The sequence below is a fragment of the Struthio camelus genome, chromosome 2 (genome assembly GCF_040807025.1).
Source record: "Struthio camelus isolate bStrCam1 chromosome 2, bStrCam1.hap1, whole genome shotgun sequence".
Lineage (NCBI taxonomy): Eukaryota > Metazoa > Chordata > Aves > Struthioniformes > Struthionidae > Struthio > Struthio camelus.
In genome coordinates this window covers 78,710,933-78,733,570 of record NC_090943.1, presented here as the reverse complement: position 1 = coordinate 78,733,570, position 22,638 = coordinate 78,710,933, and the positions used below count along the sequence as shown (strand labels likewise).

At 41.5% G+C, this 22,638-nt stretch overlaps 1 protein-coding gene across 10 annotated transcripts in view; it reads right to left on the bottom strand.

Moving 5' to 3' along the window:
* The window catches only part of PLEKHG4B (pleckstrin homology and RhoGEF domain containing G4B), a 100,560-nt gene that overhangs the window by 55,717 nt on the left and 22,205 nt on the right, over positions 1 to 22,638 (bottom strand). The window contains exon 3 of one of the 10 annotated variants that reach the window (XM_068931340.1): positions 20,686 to 20,747. The exons of 6 other annotated variants lie outside the window; for them this stretch is intronic. Coding sequence is in view for 3 of the 4 variants with exons in the window: in XM_068931331.1 (XP_068787432.1) it covers positions 11,161 to 11,217 (57 nt within the window). In the remaining variant the exon portion in view is untranslated. Of the gene's footprint in view, positions 1 to 11,160; positions 11,653 to 20,685; positions 20,748 to 22,638 lie in introns of those variants that run through there. 3 more of the 10 variants (XM_068931331.1, XM_068931332.1, XM_068931333.1) reach the window with 3 other exon arrangements.

Below are 22,638 nucleotides of genomic sequence, written 5' to 3'. Positions count from 1 at the left end.
CTGCAGTAGCAGCTCAAATAGGAACATTTTTACTTTCCTAAGAAATCAGTATCCTGTATCTTCATAGTACTTTCAGCTATGACAGCATGACCCATGAGATTAAGAAGAGAGCCGAGGACCTGATTTCCTGCAATGCTACTCATGTTACATTATTTCTACATCAGGGTAGCTCTTTCACAGAAACCGTTTGAGTTATCTGGCTATAAAGCTGGTACAGAGAATCTAGCCTCAGACTTAGCCTTACATCCCATCTGGCCCCAAATCTGCTATGTCAAAGGACCTTTGCAAAGTGCCCTCATTTTCTTTTTAAGTTTCTTAATTAGTGCACAATTTCAAGTTATTTAGAAGGAAATTAAACACAAATACTGCATGCGTGCCTGTTTTTGTGAAAGCGCTTAAAAATATCGGCAAGTGAGGAGTATGGTTATACCAAGCTGCTAAAGCAAGACCCAGATTTGAGCTAGCTAAATACAACTGGATACTTATGGTTATCTTGAACAGTTAGAATGAAAATTTCATTACCTCACACATAGGAGCAGCATAGCATCACTTATTTAATCTTTAACTTCTTTCCTGCATCTGACCTTCACAGCGTGGCTGCTTAATACAATCAGTGCCATGCAAAAAGTATTACCCCAGTGTAGGGAAGCATTATATTACCTAAGTTGATTTTGGGTATTCAAGTTCTCATGCTTTTGCAATACACTGCATTATGTTGGGTAAAAAGAGCCTGATAGTACAGAAATCTTCCTGCACAAGGAACAAACCGAAGAGCAACCCCTGACTAAATGCCAAGAACCTGGACAGGCACAACAAGAGGTTTGCTTCCAACTTGCTCTTCTCTCACACGAAGCTGGCGGTGACAGCTCCGCTAATGCAACGGAGGGAAGCCAGCTGGACCACCCTGAACAAGTACGTGTTATTTCATAAGTAACACGGCAAAGCATACAGTTGGAACGGAGGTCCGTTAGGCCACAGCCAGATAAGTCAGGAACCAGAAAGAATGTGGACAACGAGAGAGACTGCCTACCGGAAAGCCGGTTAGGAACTTTCCAGATGAAAGGCTCCTAAAGAAATTATTTCTCCTTTGTAAAAATCAAGGCAGCCTGAAATGACACAATGCTGCTGCTGTACACAAAAAAGTTAAAACAGCAAAAGATAAGCTATTTTGTAACCATTTATACTGCATCAGTTACATTGCTAAGTGGACCGGCCATGAAAATAGCTATGCAAATTACCTATTCAAAAAATGTCTCCTGAAAGGCTTGCTTTTATACCAATTTAATAAAAATATCAATTTACAGGCGTTCAGCCATGCTAGAGTGATGACTACGCAGAGACTGAAAAAGGCGCGTAAAATTACTTTTCAAACCTTTTGAAAATGAAGCTAGTCTCAAGATATGCACTTATTTCTAGAGAGGTTGTGAATCTGTTGGAGGCAGAAGATGCTTTGAAGCATGAATCTCTACCAGAATAACAATGCCTTTAGCAAGAATTAACACCATCTCTCACAAAGAAAAAGCCTTTTTTCATTGAGGGCTCAAAGGGCGATATGAATGACCGCTCTATCACACTCCCATCTCTTGGTTTGTTTAATACAGGGGTCAAAAAGCAGCACTATGCTATATCTAAGCCCCTATTTTCATACCAAAATAATTAGATATGCAGATAAAGCAACTTTATATGCTATGTCAGAAAGAGTCAGGATTACTAGTTAAAATAAATATAGAATATAAAGAATCTCAGAAGGGAGAAAATCAAGCGCAGGAATGTTTCCCTTACTGTATTTAGGATTGTTTCTACCTAAAGCCAAGAAACAAAATCCATCAAGCAACCTCAAAAAAGTTTCTCAGCCTTTCACATGACCAAATTTCAGTCCCATGAGAGCATGAAGGTATATAGTCAGGGGCTGATCTTTTATATCACACATCTTCATCCCCTAGACTTTTTTGCCACGGGGATAAGCAGATTATGAGTTTGATAGCAAATAGCTTCACTGAGCGTATGTAACACTTGGATAGCTGATGCATGTATGTTATACGGGCTTCAGTCTTCTCCTGAAGAATGAGGTAGTGGTAGCAGTAGTAGTTATCAGAAGTAAATACTTCAGACTAAACAAGATAAAACTTTCTCTTGGCTTAGACAGGTCATGTTGCTCTGGCAATAAGCAAGCAACAGCATTAGTGAATTATGATGCATGGCATTCATCTAAACTGCGACTGAGGCACACACACACAAAAAAAAGCACTCAAAGCTGAAGTAGAAGACAACAGCCATGATGTGCTAGGATGCTCTTGACCGTGGTGAACATTAAGACTAGCAGGTGAAGACTAATTTTGTTGGTCAGTAGGCCACGGCAGGAAAAAAAGGCTAAACTGTCTGTGGATTGCATATATGGAATACCCAATGGGGAGTGCATACTGCAGAGAGGAGAAAAACAGCCCACCTAGCGTGTCCAAGTCTTAAGCTCAACCTTTCCTTTCAGTTCTACACAACGCAGGTATTCTTTTTGTGCCTACCTTACAATACACTAACCTATTTTTCACCCTGACATCAGAGGGCAAAGGCTTGTAGGGTTTATTTGTCTAATTGTACATGGGAAAGCAAAACAAAAGCAAGGGAAAAAAAAAAGACTTTCATGGAGCCAGTTTCTCAAAAACAGAGGCATTAAATATGATAAAGTATGAAAGATGCCATCTACTTGGCTGCGATAACAGAAACATGTATGTACTTAAACCCTAGTGTCAGCTAAATCACATCAAAAAGTACACACACACTCTGAACACCGCTCGCTTCAAATACACAACCTGCTGTCTTAATATTAGATTAAAATGTTCCCATCACATGGGGTACAGATTTATTAAGGTAATTTAAAAACAATAATCAGGATAACAGTTAGCTATGATCAGGACAACAATCGGTTAGCAAGGAATTTTGTTTAGCATGCCATTTACAGCTCCTGAGCAACTTTGATCTCAAGCGGAGATAAGCAAGGTTGCAGACTGCCAGCCAACAAGAGGAGCAGATGCATTCGCCCAGGGCTGTTATGCTTTGGTAACAGGGCCTGGTTGTCACGGGTGATTACATGAAAACAAGGGGACTTGTCCATATTTAAGATCCGAATACCTCTCATCCCTGAGGTTCCTGCATCACATGTCCATTCTCACATGCAACTTCCACCTCTGGCCCTTGCACCTGGAACACTTTTTTTCTCTTTACTCACTTTTACCCAGCACTCAAGCACTCAGATTCAGAAATTATCTCTCTGTAGGCCAGGGCCATGGAATATTTTTTTTTTCCAAATGATCTATCATGAACATTAGGATATTATAACGATTATGATCATCATAAAATGAAATCATTCAATCTAGCACCTACTGAGCTACCACGAGAATATTCATTAAGGAGACTCACAAGGAAGCCAGAGGCTGCATTGCACCTTGCTTTTAAAACTGGAACCTTGGCACAACTTGAAAATGTCTTACTTTGGAGTCCTAGAACGAGCATCTGAAGCCACTCTCCCTTGGCTCTCCACAGATGCCACTAAACCTGCCTCTTGCCAGCATGCCAGGCGTTCCTGCGTGGACGCTAGCCTGCACTCCACATTTCACAGGGCCAGAAAGCGCAAGTGCAATGGAAGCAGAACTGATAGGCTTTACAGAAGCAAAACATGAATGGGAGGGCATTCCTGCTGCAAATTAACGACAGACAACAAAATCCCTGAGAAAGAGCAGGAAGAATGGAGGGGAAACACCTGGGATAGCAAATATGCATTTCCTCAACCAGCACTGCTCCCACCCACTGTCAGGCACTGATGTACTCCTGAACCTTACTGCCCTGCCAGAGGCAAACCCTTGTTACCCTAACGAGTCAGCCTCCCCTCCCTTCCCATGCCCCAGTGGTTTTACAACTCTACATAGTTTTCTTCAGTTCATCTGAAGGGCTCAGCTATGAACCTATTCATCCCCTCCCTCCCAAATTCAAGCTTTCTAAGTAAAATGAGTTTTTCCAGAAAACCTGCTGGTTGGCAGGACTTCCCAGCACAATCTTATTGAAACCCACCAAACTTCAGAGGTTATTTCTTGGCATGAAAACAAGCTGGCAGGTTAAAGTCCCCAACAAATCTGCCAGCAAGAAGGCAATTGCTTATAAAAAGGCCCAAATAATGCTACATTTCAACTAACTGACAAGACTGCTGAAGAAATACGTGTTAAATACCCTTTCCAGAACTAAGGGGAAGAAGATTTATCCTGGAATACTGCCAACTGACTTAATTTTCCAATATAAGGGAGAGCGAGCGAGCGAGCGAGCCAGAGAGAGTGTGAAATGAAGGCCAGACACCTTTCTCCCTCCTCCCCCTCCCGCTCTCCTGTGGAAAGGCACCGATTCGGTGAGCAGCCCTCCTGGTACCAAAGCATTCCAGCAACGCAGAGCTCCCGGCTGGCTGGCACTCCACTAATGAATCTTTCATTAGGTAAACTCTCGATGTCATCCCCTCTATCACAGCCTCATTTAGCAGTGCACACAAATACTAAATTCAGCCAATTTGAGTTAGTTCAAGATTAAGAAAACGCAAAACCTTTTTTTTTAAACTGAAGATGGTTACAAATATTTTCTCTTAGGAAAAGACTGGCAGAAAGGCCAGTTGTCCAAGCAGCTGTCCACTGAGCTGGCTATTCCTGACGTAATACACGTAGGCTCCCTGGATGCAGCCCACTGGAAACTACCCAAGTCTAGAAGGGAAGGGAGAGGTTTGTTTTCTCGCTGAGTTGTTTTCCACTGCTCCTGAAAATTAAATTGGGTCCCAGACTAGACAAGGTAAACGGCAAGAGTGGGCAAGAGCAGGCTGCCTCTTCCAGGAACAGTGAGCTGCTATATCAGCTCCTCACCACGCAGGAAATCATACCCCTGAGTTTTACAAGGCTGCAGTACTAAGACAGTTAAGCATAGCTTCTAGTTGGAAGAAACAAACAATTATTCACATTGCACATTTTTGTCTAAGTCAGGGCATGACGGCCCCATCCTGCAAATCTGCAGAGCTGAATTCCCTGCTCAAAAAGTAGGGAGTATCACTCAGTGCTGGGCAAACACCTTCACACGGTTGTTTGGAGGAAACAAAGACATACTTAAGGCATTAATGATAGGATGTCTGGGTACACCCTAGGGCCCCCAATAAGTAAAGGAGGACACCTTGCTGGTGGGGCTTCAAGCATCAGGAAGATGATAAGCAACAGTCGCAGCTGTTGATACCAGCCATCGTTAAGGAGGATGTGTCAGCTCACAAAACTGTGTATTTCATTTTCTTATTTAACAAACTTCTGCTGCTACTTCAAAATTTCCTCTGTCCCCAAGACAGAGGGGAGAAGGTAGAAGAAGGCAGGAAGGTTCATGTTCCAAACCAGCTCAACAGCCAACCGCATATCCCAAGGTGGCAATCTTCTTTCATTCAGAATTGCTTAGCTCATCTAACAAGCAACATAGTCTACCTCAAAATCATCCAGTAACTCCCTTTACAGTTACAGGTCATTCACACATGCAGGTGTTGAGGTTTTTCCATCTTGGGCGGGGGCGGGTAGGGGAAGGGGAAAAAAAAAGACAGCACGGAAAACCTGTTGAATGCTTTTCACTCACTCTCCAGGAGCAAAAGGGAGCACAAACTGCCCCAAAATATATTCTGCCCTTTCACTTACCAGATTCACTTTTAAATAAATAAATAAATAAATACAAATAAGCGTAAAATAATAGAGCTAGTTAAAAACAAAAGCAGACCAAATCAAGCCTGCCAGTAGCTACGTTACATCCTGTCACTAAGTAAAATACCTAGTTTACCAAGCCCCATAATTTTATGTTACTTTTCAGGTTATTTAGTTGTCTTACTAAGCTAATAATTACCCATTCCTTTTTAACCAGCACCTCTATCCCACCAAAAGGAACCAATCAACTCAATGAATTCAAAAGAAAACAGGAAATTGACAGAATTCATAGAATCTGAACATTGCAAATTAATCACATCAGATTCACATGTTTGTTTTAGGTATTGCTGGGGGCGGGGGGAGAATCAGGACTACGCTGTCCTCATGCAGACTTCAGCTAATTTCAAGACCTGCTAATGTTGAGGAAAATTGGTGCATTAAAAACTACAGATCTCTCCCTTAATGATAAATCTTATTTATCATTATAAACTGCTCTGTAAACAAGAAATGGTGTAACCGACTCCTCAATAAATAATACACCTTTCTTGAAATAACAGCTATCACTAATCAACGTTTTAAATGCAAGTCCTACATGTATTTAATAATACAGGGATTTAATATATTGCAAATACAAGGGATGCTAAAAATAATTCACCAACAAAATATGTGGCAATGCTTTTGTGGGTATTGCGTGTCTGTTTTCTTCAATGTTATACGCTTCCATACCGTGCTATGAAAAGCAACACTGAATACATGCAATATCCAGTGTTCACGTGCCTCATTAGTAAATCACTCTTGGGTTTCAATAATAAATATATGGTATTAAAATGTAAAATTGTAGATAATCAAGATTTTTATGCTACTATTGTAATGGAGATCGCCAAGATTTTATTTACCTATCCATCTATTTACTCTACAGTTATATACTCAGCAATTCTGATTTATTAGGAGCTACTTTTGCATCAAAATATAACCTTAATTTACAGAATGGCACAAGAAAAGGTAAATTCCATTTCAGATGAGGAAAGAATACTCTCCTTCCTTAAAAAAATAAAAGGAGGAAACGCAGAAACTTGGATTTGCACAACAACACAACAGGGCTCCGAATAATTCATGCTATTCACTTTAACTACAATTACCTTGCCCAGTTCAAACTTGTCTGTGGTTTTGGAAGCATCCTCAGCTCAACTCCACCTCCTCATATACTGGTTTTATAAATCAGGACAGAGAAGCAGTCCTGGGAAGAGTCGGTGCACTCTGACGCTGATCCAGGCACAGCTTAGCCAGCAACCACAGGGGTGTGGAGGGGACTTTACAACTAAAGAGGCCTGAACAGCTGACTTGAGGCTCTGAGGCTCTGATCTTTTTTCATATATTTTTTTCATACATTGCCCCTTCACTTGGCTTGACCCTCCACCGAGCAGCTCACTGATTATTTTTACAATGGTGCTCATCACTAACTTTCCCAAGAGTTTTCCACAAGAAATACGCCCAAGTCTTTGTACCCTGTAAAATCTACTTTCCTCAAAGTGCAGCGGCATCCTTCTTCCTCATCAAGTTATTTCAGCAGGAAGTAGATCCTGCCCTCTACCTGGTAAATCTTACTGGCCCTGCTGGAATCCACGCTAACACTAGAGGGGGGCAGCTACATGCAGTATAAATACAGATAACGCTGGCTGCTCTGAGCGGGCTTGGATGACACCAAGATGTTTGTTAGCAAAATAGGTTACTGAATAAGGTTATTTTTTCACATAAGAAAAGAAGGTACTGAAAGCTGGCTGCAGCTTTCAGTCACCACTCCTCTGCGGGAGCTCTGAAGCCAGTGCCTCCGAGCAAGACCACGCTGCAGACTGCGCTGACCACACGCAGCTCCCAGCACGGCGGGAACCCTCCTGCCCTCCGGCAGGGAAACAGCCCCTTCACACTCACCACGACAGATTACGCAGGCACGCACTTTCCAGAATAGAAGCAAAACCACGGTCTAACTTTGAAAATAAGGAACAAAACATGAGGGGAAGTTGTAATTTTTTCCGCTACAACCTGAGCTTCCCAGGGACGACACGTACTTCAGCACGAATGGCCGCTGAACGGCCACAATTCTAGGAGCTGCTTTTTAGAACAAGCCCCAGCTTCAGGCTGAATGTTTTCAGTCTCCAGTGTACAGGGCTGCACTTCGGCAAGGGCCTCGGTATCTCCTCGCCCCCATCCCTGCAGAAGGCAGTACAGCTTGGCAGCTTCTCCACTCCCGTTTCAAGGCTACCTGACCTCAGTTTTCTGTGACAAAAGGAAGCTGGGGGGAGGGGGGGGGAGCGGGCTGTAACTTTTTAAAGAATTGAGGATAAGAGTATTAACAATGTATGATTTTGACCACCAACTCTCCTGTTTTAAGCTTACATGCAGAACGTGCACTTCTGTATCCTACTCCCTTCTGGATCATACATGAATGAGAAGTAAAGAATACTAGTCCAGGGACACTGAGTGAGAGAGGACAGCAGAAGTACAGAAAGAGTTTTTTTCTGAAAATGGGAATAAAGCAAAGCAAAGGACAGTAACCAGAGCTCCCTCTCGGGTACAAAGTTTTCTGTCTCTGCTTTTTATGCAGGGACCTGCAGAACGAGCTGTGACTGGGAACAGGTCAGCCACGGAATAATCTGCTGCAGTGGCCAGTTCCCCTCAACTAATTTAGCCAGAAAAAACTCAGGTCGTTCCTTGTTCCAAGGATGAGAGCGAGCAGCAACAGATGGCTTTCAAAGACTCACGAGCTTCCCAGCTCCAGAGGTGGCTGCAAGTCCAAAAGCAAAATGGGGAAAAGATTGGCAAGGGACAAAGTCAACTTTAAAACTTTCAGATTATCATCCATTTATTGGGTCTCGTCCAAAGCAAACGGTCTGGATCTGGGCTGCCAGTGAACGTTTATGGGCACCAGCTCTTGCCACTAACTTGCTAAAGAAGCTGTACTCCCACTCACCTAAAAAGGGAGTGAGGAAGATCACTGCAGCTACGTTAAGTTGTCGGCAAAACAACAGGTCCAATGAGATGTCAAGTTAAAAAAGGTCATTTTGACCAGATGCTGCTTTTAAAGGAAACACCTGGATATGGCTTTGTTCTGCATGATAAACAATACGAACATTAAATCCTTGCTTACAACTTTCCTGATACTATTTATGTGTTAACATATCCATTATTTTTTCCTCTCATTTGAGATTTAAAACACAATTATTAAAAAATTATTTGTGAAGACGAGTATAATATGACTTTGTGGGGAAACACTACAGGTTCATAACTCTTAATATACTTCACATCTAAGTGAGAGACATGGGGCTTGAAATACAACTTGAATGTTAAGGAACGTGAACCAGTTTCTGAAGTTGTGGACCAGTTCTGAGGTTAAGGACAGATCAAGGAGAATCAGCTGCTGGATTTAACTGCTTTATCAAGAAGATAACAAAAGTCTTTTGTTTTCTTTTTTAATAACATTCAATATAGAAAACATGGACTGCTTTCCTAAGCAGACAACTTACAGTGCAGACACAGCTAGGACTGGTGATACAAAAGGTATTCCAAGCACATTCAGCATGCAAAGCCCAAGGTGTTGGATGGCCACACACATATCTTGTTTGAGACTCCCAAGAAACAGAACAGATATTGCAGCATGGATTGAGAATATCATCACGGCATGGGACATCATTACATACCGTGTTACTGCACACAAGACTATAGTAACAGTTTTAGTCCCACTGAGGTAAGCCTGGTCTCCAGAAGCAGCCAAACAGACTCCAAATCTCTTTTCCGACCGCCCAGGCTTGTTAACGATTGCAGATCTTAACTCAGGTTGGGGCAGTGGGAGGCACAACCCTGGGCAATGCACAGCGGCAAGGCATCCCTACAAGAATTCTCCATTTAATTCTACCTTTCCGGAAAAAACTACCAGGATTATTAAATGCTTTTCAACAGAAGGCAAAACCTATTAACCAACCCTGAAATATAAGATCATATTTTGAAACATATAACGTTGGATCAAATGGTCTGAATGCGAGTTTCATGAGAGCACCAGATTTTTCTCCCTGCAATTTGGGGAGAAATATATCTGTGATATGACATCAAAAAGGGTTCCTCAGCACCAATACCTAAAACCTGTTAGCAAGACAGCAAAGCAAAGGGAGGGAAAAATACAAAAGCTATACACGCATATTCAAGAAGTGTGCATACTTCTCATTTGGTTGAAAACAAAAAAACACTGTGATAATACTCCAGCATCATATAGATGATACAGGGAGACTGACAGTTTAACAAGGTCTATTTTAACCAAGCCAGAAAAGTTTTATTTTTATCCTAAAACAGTAACATACAACAATAACATTCTGCAAAAACATCCACTGGTCCAATTACAGTCTGGCTGAAGTGATCAGCACACAAACAGACCAACATAATCAGCATTATCTTTTGCACAGTCCATCACCCTTTGCAGTGAGTTTTTTTCAAAGCAGGGCTTGGGGCTAGATGGGATCTCTAGAATAAAACAGAAACCTCCATACCAGCAGTCTTTCCCTTCTGAGGTTACAAGATCAACTGGATTTCCCAAATGTGGCTATCTTGAAGTAAAGAGACCATATACAACCCTACTGCCTCATCTGAAATATCAATGGATTTGTCCATTCCTTAAAATTTCCTTTTTAATGGCAACATTTGGGGATATTAAACATACTTTATTTTCCTTTCAAATAGTTTTCAGGCATTATTCTGCTTGTAAATCTAACGCATAAACTTTAGGGGGGGAAAAATACATGCTTTTCTCCTACTCATAACTGCAAATGTCTCCCTGTACTTTTATTCCAAATTTAGTATAAATGTAAAATATTGCTGATAATAGATCTTCATCCACTGGAGTGTCTACAAATTCAAAATTTTCTCAAAAAATTTACAACTAATCCTGTTGTAGTTACCAGTACTGTTGTACTTACTCATACTTAAACACAAAGGGAACTTCTGCCACTTCTCAGACACGGAAAAAAATGTCCCGTTTCACTAAGCCATACCTGTTCTTTAAGCCAAATGGGAAGTTCCACTCTATAAAGTCTTTGGCTATACTCCAAGGGTGCCAAATCCTACTTTTCCCACAGTGAGATGTTGAACGGGCTCAGTTCTAAAGATGAGTAACAATTTATAATCAGGATATCAAAAAGACAGACATCAGGATGACGTGTTGCCCGTTCCCCTATAACTTAGCCACAGGGACCAAGATACTCCTGGAAAATGTGGAAGTTTCCCCTGTATTTATTTCATTTATTTCTCACGGTGAGAAAGAAAAACCAGATGTAAAACGCAGAATTTACTGCAGGGCTACCTGAACATCTAGATTATTTGGTTAGAGTAATCATAAAATCATCACTGGCATCCATAAACACAACCTTTTACTGTCTGAAGAAAGCAGCTACTACTTCCCTGGCTGCATTTGCGTCCAACCTACCTTTATGCTCAGGTAGCTATCACCTCTCGCCCTTGGAGCTGGGGAGCGGGGATTCATGTCGAGGCTTCCTCTGCTCCAACTTCAGTGCAAAAAAAGATTCCGTAACACCCATTTTGTCAAGGCAACGCAAAGTACTGATGCCCGGGTCCCTGCGCTAACTTCACTTGACATTGCTTCCATCTTACGCCACCTCTTTTTGGGCGATTTTACGAACCGTAAGCGTTCTCAGGAAACGTTTTCCACAGCCCGTCACCCGCTGCCTGGAGCGTGAGAACGGGGAGGCCCTGCTCCCAGGCGCAGCGCGCAGCTCCCCCCCGGCTTGCTATGCTGCTGATGCAACTTCCTCGGCCGGCCCCAAGCTCAGCACCTCCGCCCCCCTGCAGCCCCTCGGGAAGGAACAGGAGCTGCTCCCACCGCCTGCCTGGCTGCAAAGCCAGCGCCGGCCTCCCCCCCCCCCCCCCCCGCCGCCGCCCACTGAAACAGCCAAAGGGAAAAGAAAACAAAGCAGTTGGGACCTGCAATGCCAACGTTTGCCCGCCTGCGAGAGCAGCGTCTCCAACGCGCACCCCAGAAACTTGCAAAACTTGCAAAAAAGTGCTTAGCAATTAATTCATAAACTTTATCCTCTAGTCACACACTCAACAATAAGAGAGGCAGTAAAGATAAAACAGCTTTGGAGCTAGCCAGTGGAGCGAGAGGACGCAGGCAGCTGATACGCTCACTACCACTCGGTCTCCATGGCAGTCCTTACTGCTCTTGAGAAACGTTTTGTTGCAAGCCTGCTAAATCAGGCTGGCAGCAGTGTAACCATTTCTCTAAGGTTTTGCTAGTTAATATAACATGCACTAAGTATGCAGTATATTGCTTCAAAATCCTCCTCTGATGTTGTAAGCCACTCAGCTAAAATTCTAGGTATGGCGCTACAAGAAAATGGGACCAGGACTGTGAACTCCTCCTGCAAGTGGGGTGCACTTTGCAGACAGTCTGCTCAATGGCAGTATCACAGCAATCCTAAGCAAATATGCCCCGGGTCAAATCATTACAGCATTCATTCTCAGTAAAAAATCTTAGATTATATATTTCTCCAAGGTGTGAACTGACTAGCAAACACCAGCACACTATCCATCGCAACAGAATCTCATTTTCAACAAAAATACATATTTTCATCATTCTCAGGATAACATGACTCATTTTCAGACGCATTCATAAACTAGTAAAGCGATGCTTTCACCATTTTCATTTCCACTTCTAGTTACTTTTAAGTAATTCTGTGTAGAAATTACTAGCTAGAACAGTTTCTGGGACAATAATCCTTTTTTTTTTTTTTTTAATGGAGAATCATCTGGAAACTCGTAAACTTTTTCGTCAAGTCCCCCCCACCGCGAGCACACAGCACAATGCTCTGCCCTTTTGGCCTTCTGCCTCAGATAAAGAAGAGATTACACAAAGCGCTGCAAGGCATTCGCTCCCAGGAGATGGTATGCTCCCCCATGCGCCCCTGCTTCGGCGCAGAGGAGAGAAAAATAACCTCTCTGCTCAGGCCTTGCACTTTAAGCTCCTGAAGGAGTCACAAATTGCTGCTCTCGGACAGCCTGGAGTTACCTTTCAGGACATAACGTCTCCTTTAACTGTACACATAAATGGTGGCTGCAAAATGTTATTTTCAAAACACAGAGGGCAAAACACTACCAAAAATCAGAGAAACTGAAATAAATCATCCTCGTCCCCTTCAATAATTTTTAAAAGGCGGTTAGCCATACCTTGTTATATACAAGAAAACGTTCACTGGAGGGACTGTTTTAGTGGGAGCGTATTTAGCTAAAATTAGTCAGAAATACTTGAAAATTGGGTGGTCCTGTTATTCTTTAAAATAACCAGAACAGACTTTTTAAGAGGAAGAATAATGATCCTAAATAAAATCCTAAAAATGAAAAAATCCAACTTTATTTTAACTGCTTTAAGGAAACCTGGTTTGCCAGAGGATTTATAAATTAAGCTTTAAAGGAAAGTCCTTATTTTAGAGAGTTCTCTGTTCCTGTTTGCAAGAAGTTCTGTCTTTAGCCACCTTACAAACGCCGCTTCGGGCGTGCTGTTACGCTTTGGCCAGCTGTGTAGGAATTTGCTATTGACACCTTTTAGCATGCCATTTGTATTAAACATGCCCTTACTTCAGAATCACCCCAATTTTCATGATTCAAGACAAATACGCCAAACTGCAAATGGGACAATAACAGTCTGAACATGCAATAGGCATGCGATTTTCTCCCTTTTACAATGACAACTGTTATAAGGCACTGAGCAGCCTTGGAGCTAACCACCAAGCATTTCAGACACCTAAAAGTGATTAAGCAAAAAGCTTAAAATAGTTTAGAATTTAAACGAGGAAGGCATTTTGCTCTTTAGGATACTCTGCCGTATTATATTTTAAAGTTAATTTTATGATTAATCTTTGACATAAAGTTCTTTATAATTCTAAAGCCAAGTGACTCTGTCCACCACCAAGTAGAGACCAATCATGGAATAAATCTTGGTTAACACAGAAAAGAATTATCATAGAAAAGATCCGAGTACCCAAAAAAAAAAAAATCAATTTTTCCATTAAAATGGCACAGAAGAACTCTTGTCCACAGCAATAAAAGTTAGGGAGTAGAACAAACTGCTCTGTTGCAGTTTCAATGAACTGTTTCAGCTCCAGAGCTGATAAAGGATTCTAAATAAAGGCAAGGAGAAGACAAAGTTGTGCAGATAGCAAGGCAAGCTTTAAAGGAATATATGGAAGTCATATAGAAGACTAAACAGAGCAGGTGTAGTAATTCAAACTTATCTGCCTTTTTGTGTCTGTTCTTGTTTTGTTCTTTCAAGAACTTAACACTTTTATGCAATCCATAGAGATCATGAAAATGAGCAAAAGTTGCAAGGCAGCCTTTTACAGTCTTAGGTGTATTCTTTAGGTTATCTGGAGCCAAATGAGATCACTGGGGAGACCTGCTCTCTATTAAGGCTCTTTTCAGGCTGAGTCATTAACATTCTCTCTCACAGTCCTACTCCCTGAATTTTGTGGCCAACCACTTAAAATAACGCCACGCTAACTCCTTCAGGGACATGGACTTTTTCCATCCATAAAACAAATTACCTTGTGACACCATTGGGGTTCAAAACCAGAAAGTTATTCACCAGCCCTGCTGGAATACAGAACTACAGCGCTGCCAACAGCCCAGACCACAACGCTTTTCAGCATACCCATGGGAACTTTGCTTGTAAAAAAGGAGGCTCAAAGGCGTTTAGTGGAATCCAGCATGTTCTTTTTAACCTCAGCGCAGATAAGACCTAAGTCAACCTCACCTTTACTGCCCCACTCCCACACCGCACCGTGATATATATGTAATAATGGTTTAAAATTCAGATATGCTAATAACCCCTAATAAATTAAAGGATCTGATACTGCAACTGCTTATGACTGAAAGTAGTGCACTCTAGCCTAAGTAGTCAAAAAGCAGCAACTATTCTGAGGAGCAGGACTGTATATTACAGCAATAGGCTTGCATCAAACGTTGACAACTAACGATGATTCTCCTTCAGCTTAAATGTTAGCTGCAATCACTGTCTCTTTTTACATATAAAAAGTTGAAGAACATAGTTCTTCCCATAAAGTACGTAACCTAATGTGGAAATGAAGGGTAACCAGATTAAGACATGACCCAGAGGCCAATGTAAGTCTTTACAATGCCTACAGAAGTATTTCCAGGAAGCAAGAGCAAGCAGATCCTGCCTCGGATGCTTTCATTAGCCTAATCTGTGCTGGGCTATATTGTTTCCTCATTTTTTTCTCTTCTAACTGTACTGAATAGTGACCACTGCTGCGTGCAGAAATTATAGTAGCCTGTTTAAAACACATTTTGAATTGAATGAATATTTAACCAAAAATGCTAGTTGCATCAGCTTTACTCTGAAGTGACCGATTTTTTCAATTTATGAAATATTTTGTAAATTGTTTTTTCAGGCCCAACAGTATAAATGGTCAGCTTCACTGAAGAATTCTGTCAAGACTAATGTCCCCATAATCTCTCTCGAAGAGTTTTTGCTTTGAATGCATCTCCTATGGTATTAATGGTTTGAAGCAGAACTAACCTTCAGTTCACAGGTCACTTAACATATGGAGTTGTAGAATTTGCTTTAGGTACACAGCTTTTTGTCTTTGCGCGTTCTCTTTTCACAGAGAAGAAGTTTTCGCACGGAATGAAAAGTCTTTTGCTTCACATTTTCCAGTATTGCTTTTAAAACATACGTGTGACCGCTCTGACAACTCAAAAAGAGCTGTCAAAAAGACAAAACCTATTTATTTTTAAATGGAAAGAGACTTACGGAAACAGGATATGGAACAGCGGTAACGATTAAAAATTGACTTTGGGAAGAGCTTAGTTTGACGTATATATTTTTTTAATTCTGTAATATTTAAAACCTGCATGGCTTTAAATACTTAAATATCTACCCCAAAAAAATGTAAGGAATGCAGAGGGTATTCCCGCTAGCAAAAGCATTCCCCAGCATTTTATTTAGACGAAGAGAATGTACCAGAACCAAAGATATAATACATAATTGTTTATCCTTACAACACACTAAAAAAAGCTACCTGATAATAAAAACTAGCCCACTCTTCACAGTCTGAATTTCCATAAAGAATTAACAGAAAGACAAGTAAAATACCATCATTCACACTCTCTAACAGCATCTACCATTTCGTGCTAAAGATGCAATGTAATGTAAACTGCAAGAGCATTTTAATACATTTCAGCAAAAAGCAAAAGGGAGGTTGACAAGGGCTTTCATCTTTCTGGGCTGACACTGACACTTTTAAAAGTAAACACTAATATATTTTGCATTCTCTTCCTCCCAGGCTGTACTCTACTAAAATCAGAGTTCTTATGTTATCAGACATAATAATTTATGTATTCAATAAACTACAGGCTTGTTATGCTCTATGAGCTCAGGAAAACCACTTTGGACATATATGCGTGGTTTTAAGCTCCATATTAAAATGAATTTATTTTGACATATGATAGGAATAATAAATACACTACACTGCCTTTCAATAGTTAAAGCATTTAGACAGAATACAGAGCAGCCATTAAGCTGCTCACCTGCATCTAGCCAAGATACTAATGTTAAGTAACATCAATGTGCATCAAATCTCTTGCTATGTTTGAAATTCTGTCAAGAACAGAAACAGATTATGGAGCGTGGAAAATATATAAATCCAGACTGTGATTAGCTTAAGTTTCTTGTTAAGAAGCGTTGTTTCCATTTAATGACTCATCCATCAATCCCACATTCTTAATCAGCAAGATCCAAGTCCTTTTAAGCATGGATAAGTGATACCAAGTGTATTCCTCTGGTGGATTACAGGGGACCAACACCAGGCTCTTGTTTCAGTCAAAAACTTGTAATAAAGCAGAGATCCACACTCTGCATCACCACTGGGAGCCATGTAAAGAGTCACTTCAACACTGTCCCTGTGATATTAACGAAGGTCTGGATAACTTTGTACAGGTGAATAAGATGGTACAAAGATCACCTCTCCATGGAACAGGTACACATTCTTTAAGCTATCATATCAACTCACATTAACTTCCCTCCTGAATTAAGCTTAACCAAGTCAAACAGCCCACCACCATCTGCAGCCAGAATTTCACCATCTCCCCTAGAATTAACAGGGTCAGCCAATAAACAGTAACAGGGTAGGGCGTCATCAATACAGTCACAATTTTATTCAATTAATACACAATATAAATGTACAACTGTATATTTATATAGAATTGATACAATTATTATAATCCCATGCTATCCTTAGTAACCCTCCACCAGCTGCACTGACACATTATATAAGAGGAAAATTTAAAAAATGGATTTATGGCAGATTTTCCACTGCCCATTCCTACAGTAGCGACCCCTCCTCCAGCAGAAATGGATTGCAGCCATAGCAATGCCATCACTTGGTCAACAGCCTGGGAAGCAGCTGCAAAGTGGCCCAGTGCTAACCAGCACTGCTACTGCAGCTTCATTCCCATCATGGGATGGTTTAGGATAGCAAAGGAAATCTGATGGCCAAGTCCCTCGACACCTTGCACCCAAAGAAAAACTTGGCGTCTTCCTGAGATTAGGAAGGCTGTTACAGTCAAGAGACTTCTTCCTTGGTAAACATTTGTCATTTTGTTCTCGGAAAAGATCCATGACAACTGTCAGCAATTGTGACTCCATCCTCTGAGACAGTAATCAGCAATTTCAACAAGAACAAACTGCCTGCATTGTTTGAGAACAGTTTAGTGGGGGATCCCAGGAGTGCATACCATCAGAGAAACAACAGACAAGATGGCAGGAATTTACAGAGGAAGATTTTTACATTACTGGTTAAGATATTACCCCATTTCCCAAATCCTTTGAGTTCATGGGTTCAGTGGCCTACCAATCTACAGACCTTACACCATTTTACACTACTGCAAGCAGAACAGCTGAGTTCTGTGCGAGCCATTGAGCAGACGTCTGTGAGTACAGATCTGTAGCAGTAAGCAAGTATTTTATAAATACTTAGTGAAACAGACTTGACGAGGGTAAGTTTAATTAAAGCGTTTTTTTCAATAAGGCTCTCTCTTTGCATGTACTTTTCTATACAGGGGACGAAAAACACCTCCAAAAACAAACAAACAAAAAACCCCTAACCTAAGAAAAAAAAAACTAACAAAAAAGAAAACATTTGTCAAGAAGCTGTAACAACATTCTAGATGGGAGTTCACATCAATGAAAAATGCAGCGCTTTTCCTCAAAGATCGATTGTTTCTCCCGTTTCACTGCCTGCTGCCCTGTTAAAACACAAATTCTGATCTGAAACATTTAAAAATCTTTTATGCATTAGCACCTCAGCTGTACAAGAGCCTATAATTGCTCAGGATTACCTGCAGCAACAGAAAACTGATATTGAATCTCCACACAATGCACTCAGTAAAAAAAGCGCTACCCAGTGCGACACACAAGACCCAGCAGACTGTGCCCCCACTGGGAAGCACTACAGCGCATTTGGCTGTTTGATAAATGACTCAATCTTTGCTCTTTGATTTCCCATTCTATTAGGACTTTGTTGCTGAAAAGGTTTTGAATTAATCTTTTCCCCCTCCTTAGTCTCCTTTCCTAGGAAGACTAGCTGCCTAGTCTCATTCCTGCTGTGTCATACAGCCCATCTGCAATAAGGCCACACATTCCTCCTCTCAGGCAACTGGTGGTCAGTAGCCTGAAGGACAGCTAACGCCTTAAGCAGCATCAGTGTTCAACTCTCTGTAGCTTAGGAGCTTCTCTGTACGTAATCCAGGCTCTTTTTTTCCAAAGTGTGCCCTACTACAAACACCCACTGAGAAAGGCCTGCGACAGAAACGGAGGACAGATACAACCAGAAGTGGCTATCAACTTATGGGCAGCCTCTCTGAGGCACAGGAGGCTGGAGATCAAATGGAAGCACTCTGCTTTTAACAGCTTTGGTGACTCTAGCATCCCATACAACTGGGTCAACCCTTCTAGGTGGCTGCTACGACCTTTCTGAAGGAGGTACTGAGGTTCCCTGTCATGTGTGGGTTATAAAAGTTCTCCTACCTAGGAAAAGAGGCTCAAGTTCACCTAATAACAAAGAAGAAAGAACCTGTCCAGGTTTTTCTGGGTTTTGGGGGTTTGGTTTTTTTCATCTGCTATTTGAATTAATGTCCTGAGCTTCCAGATGTAAGAGACTCCCAGCACTATTGTCAGCTAAGAGATCGAGACTCAGATGCAATCTTTTCTGAAAATTAGAAAGAGTAATTCTTTGCAACAGGTATTCTGGTCACGGTTGAGGGAATACCATCTGTTTTCTTACTATTATTTTTGATCCAAGTATTGAGTATTTTTGATCCAAGAATTAGAATTTTGGCCTCAAAGAGAGATCTGCTCTCAGTCATAGCTGCAACACAGGATCACAAGGTCTTTATGTCACAACGCATTCCATGTGGGACTTCATCACATGAGCTCCAGAATCCTCCCCTTGCTTTTCAGCTGCCTTAATGTTGAATTCAAATAGTATTTATGCTATTTAATGTCTTATTTACATCAGTTTTCCAGTTAATCACAGAACTACAGAATAACTGAAGTTGGAAAGAACCTTTGGGGGTCTCCCGTCCAACACTCTGCTCAAAGCAAAGCCAATCAGATCAGGTTGCTCAGGGCCGTGGTCCATCAAATTTTGCACAATCTCTAAGGATGGATATTCCCCAACCGCTCTGGACAATGTGTTCCAATATTTGATCTCCTTTACCGTGGAAAAAAAAAAAAGTCCTTATATCTAATCAGAACTTTCCATGTTACAACTTGTGACTGTTGTATCTTACCTTATCACAGTGCAGCTCTGACAAGAATTTGGCTCCATCTTCTCTACGCTCTCCTGTAAAGTAGCTGTAGACAGTAGTAACAGCTCCCCTTCTACCTTCTCTTCTTAAGACAGAACAAACCCAATTCTCTTAGCCTCTCCTCATGTGTCACATGCTCCCGGCCCTAATAGTCTTGGTGGTCCACCATGGTATCGCTCCAGTTTGTCAATATCTTTCTTGTACCGGGGAGCCCAAAACTGGACACAGTACTCCAGATGCAGTCTCACAGTGCCATACAGAAGGGAAGAACCACTTCCCTCAACCTCCTGGCTACTCTCTCTTGCTAATACAACCCAATCAATACATGGCTGGCCGCCTCTGCTGCAGGGAGAATTGACTCACACTCAACTTTTTGTTCGCCAGAACCCCCAGGTCTTTTTCTTCAAAGCTGCCTTCTACCTAGGCAGTGCCGAGGTTGTACTGTTGCATGGGGCTATTCCATCCCAGATGCAGGACACTTGGGAATTCCTGGGAATTTCATGAGGTCCCTCCCTGCCAGCACATTTCCCAGCCTGTCAAGGTTCCTCTGAATAGCAGCCCTGTCCTCCAGTGTATCAGCCGAACTGCCAGTTTATTATCTTTGCGCATGCCAAAGGTACACTCTGTCTCAATGTCCAGGTTGTTAATAAAGACATTAAACAGTCCTGGCCCCAGTATCAACCCCTGAGAGACATCATTAGCAACCGGGAGCAAGTTGAACTTTTTACTATTCGCCACAAACCTTTCAGCTCAGCAGCCCTTACAGTTCCTTAGAGTCGCTTATTGTCCACTTACCCAATCTAGGTATCACCAATTTGGCTGTGTATTAGTTAAAATGTTTTCCTTTGTTAGGTGAAGGTAACAAAGCTAATATCAGATTTATATTATGTTTTTCAGCTAGAAGCTGAATTTAGCCATTACAGATATGCGTCAAACTCAGGCTCACCATGCAACCTTTCAAGGCCACAGTGAGTAATAAGCTACTGAACTACAAGTTAGATTGTGAAAATAATTCCATTTTGCCTAATATGATTTTGCATAAAGACCAATAGCTCTTGCAAAAATTTCCAGGCAACCACAAGTTTGGGCAAGAGTGTGTGGAACATACCTTATAATGACGGATTCCAGGAGCTTAGGTTTACCTTTGACAAGACAGGACTTCATAGCAATCTAAAAGTATGAGGAATAAACTTATTATAATAGGCTCTTTGACCTAGGAAGCAAAATTCTAACCAAAAGTTGGAAACTGAGGTTAGACAACAAGGTCAAACCATAAAGAAAAGACTTTAAAGGAATTAAAGCAGGAAGAGTTAGTAGTCACAGAACAATTTTCCCTAAACAGTGATGGCCTGCTAACACTAGCAAGTTTTAAATCAACCTCAACATTTTTCTGAAGATATTTTTTGTTTGAACCACAACACAAATTCAGGGAGTCTTATGCACTAGACTCTGGGGTAGCACCCATAGAATTCAATGGGTATACCTGATGTCTCTTGGCCTGACCTATGGCTGACCCCACCTGGGTACACCTGCTGGCTGACAGTTTTCCGCCTGGCGACTGGACCATGATTGGAGGAAACGGTTAAGACGTCAAATCCCACGGGAGCAGAGCAAGTGGCACCTGTCCGTCCGAGAACGTTCAAGAACATGCCAGAATCATCCTGAACCTGCCAGAGCCACGACGTAATAGTATGATCACACCCCTAATTCGATCACGGCTACAAATAACTGCCATGGGCTACCGAACCTCGAGATCGCCTCATTGGACGCAGCCGGTCTGCTGAAGTGACGGAACTCCCCTCGGATCAGGACGCCGCCCAAGCAACTCCTGCCGGGATTTAAATCTCTCTCTCCCCCCACACAGTTGCTTGGGTGTTCGGTGTACCTACTGGACAGTTACTGCCCAGTCCACAGACGCAAGGCTTCTTTGTTAAAAGGGGACTGTGATTGTCTGAATCACAGAAGCAACAGCTTCCTCACTCCTTACTGCTTTTCCCCTTTGCGAGTAGCTACTTACCCTTCTTTTGTCAGTTAATTTGTTTCTGTTCCCTTCTTTGAGCATATAAATGAACATATAAATATATGTAAATAGTTGATATATGTAAATAGTTTGATAAATACGTTTACTAGTTAATTACTTTATTCGTTATCAAATCCATTCGTTAATACTAGGAATGCCTATACCAACATCCAAATCTGTTTACCTGTTACGGTTCAATAAACTGTTTCATGATGTCTTCAAACTGGTTCGGTACTCAGTCCTTCCATGACACGCTCACACACAGTATTACAGTCGTCCCCTCTGGCTTGGCTTATTTGGTTATGACTAAATACTATTAGGAACCGAAATCCTATTTGGTCTCATCTTCAGAATAATATTTGGGCTCAGTAGCAGCACAGAATAGATAGTATTTAACAAATTCCATATCATTCCATGCTGCACGTGGACTTCCCTCCCAGATTTTTCCCACAATAACCAATTATACCTATATTTTAATATTTTTTAAGGCCACAGGATTTTCATTTACAATCCTTTCCTTTTCCTCAAATTCAGTATAATTACATCAGATGTATATTAATCTCTCCACCAAACTGTATATTTTAAAAGAGTTTCCTGTGCATTTTTACCCATGGTAACCATGAATAATAATATAATGACATATATATATATTTCCAATCCTCCTTCTTCGAATGTATGTATTTCCAATTGTCCACTTCAACATCAGAATAAAAACATTTTTTACTGTGAGTCAAACACTGGAAAGGGTTGCCCAGAGAGGTTGTGGCGTCTCTGTTCTTGGAGATATTCAAAACCTGATCCAATTAGACCTGCTTTGAACAGGGGCTCGCACAAGGTGAAGGTCCATATCCAGAGGTCCCTTCCAAATCTCAATGATTCCGTGATTCAGCTCCCTTTGTTGATCTTCAGGAGATTACTGTCGGCCCATTTCTCCAGCCCTTCAAGGTCCTTCTGAATGGCAGCACAACCATCTGATATATCAACCGCTCTTCTCAACTTGGTATTGTCTGCAAACTTACTGAAGGTATGCTCTGTCCCATC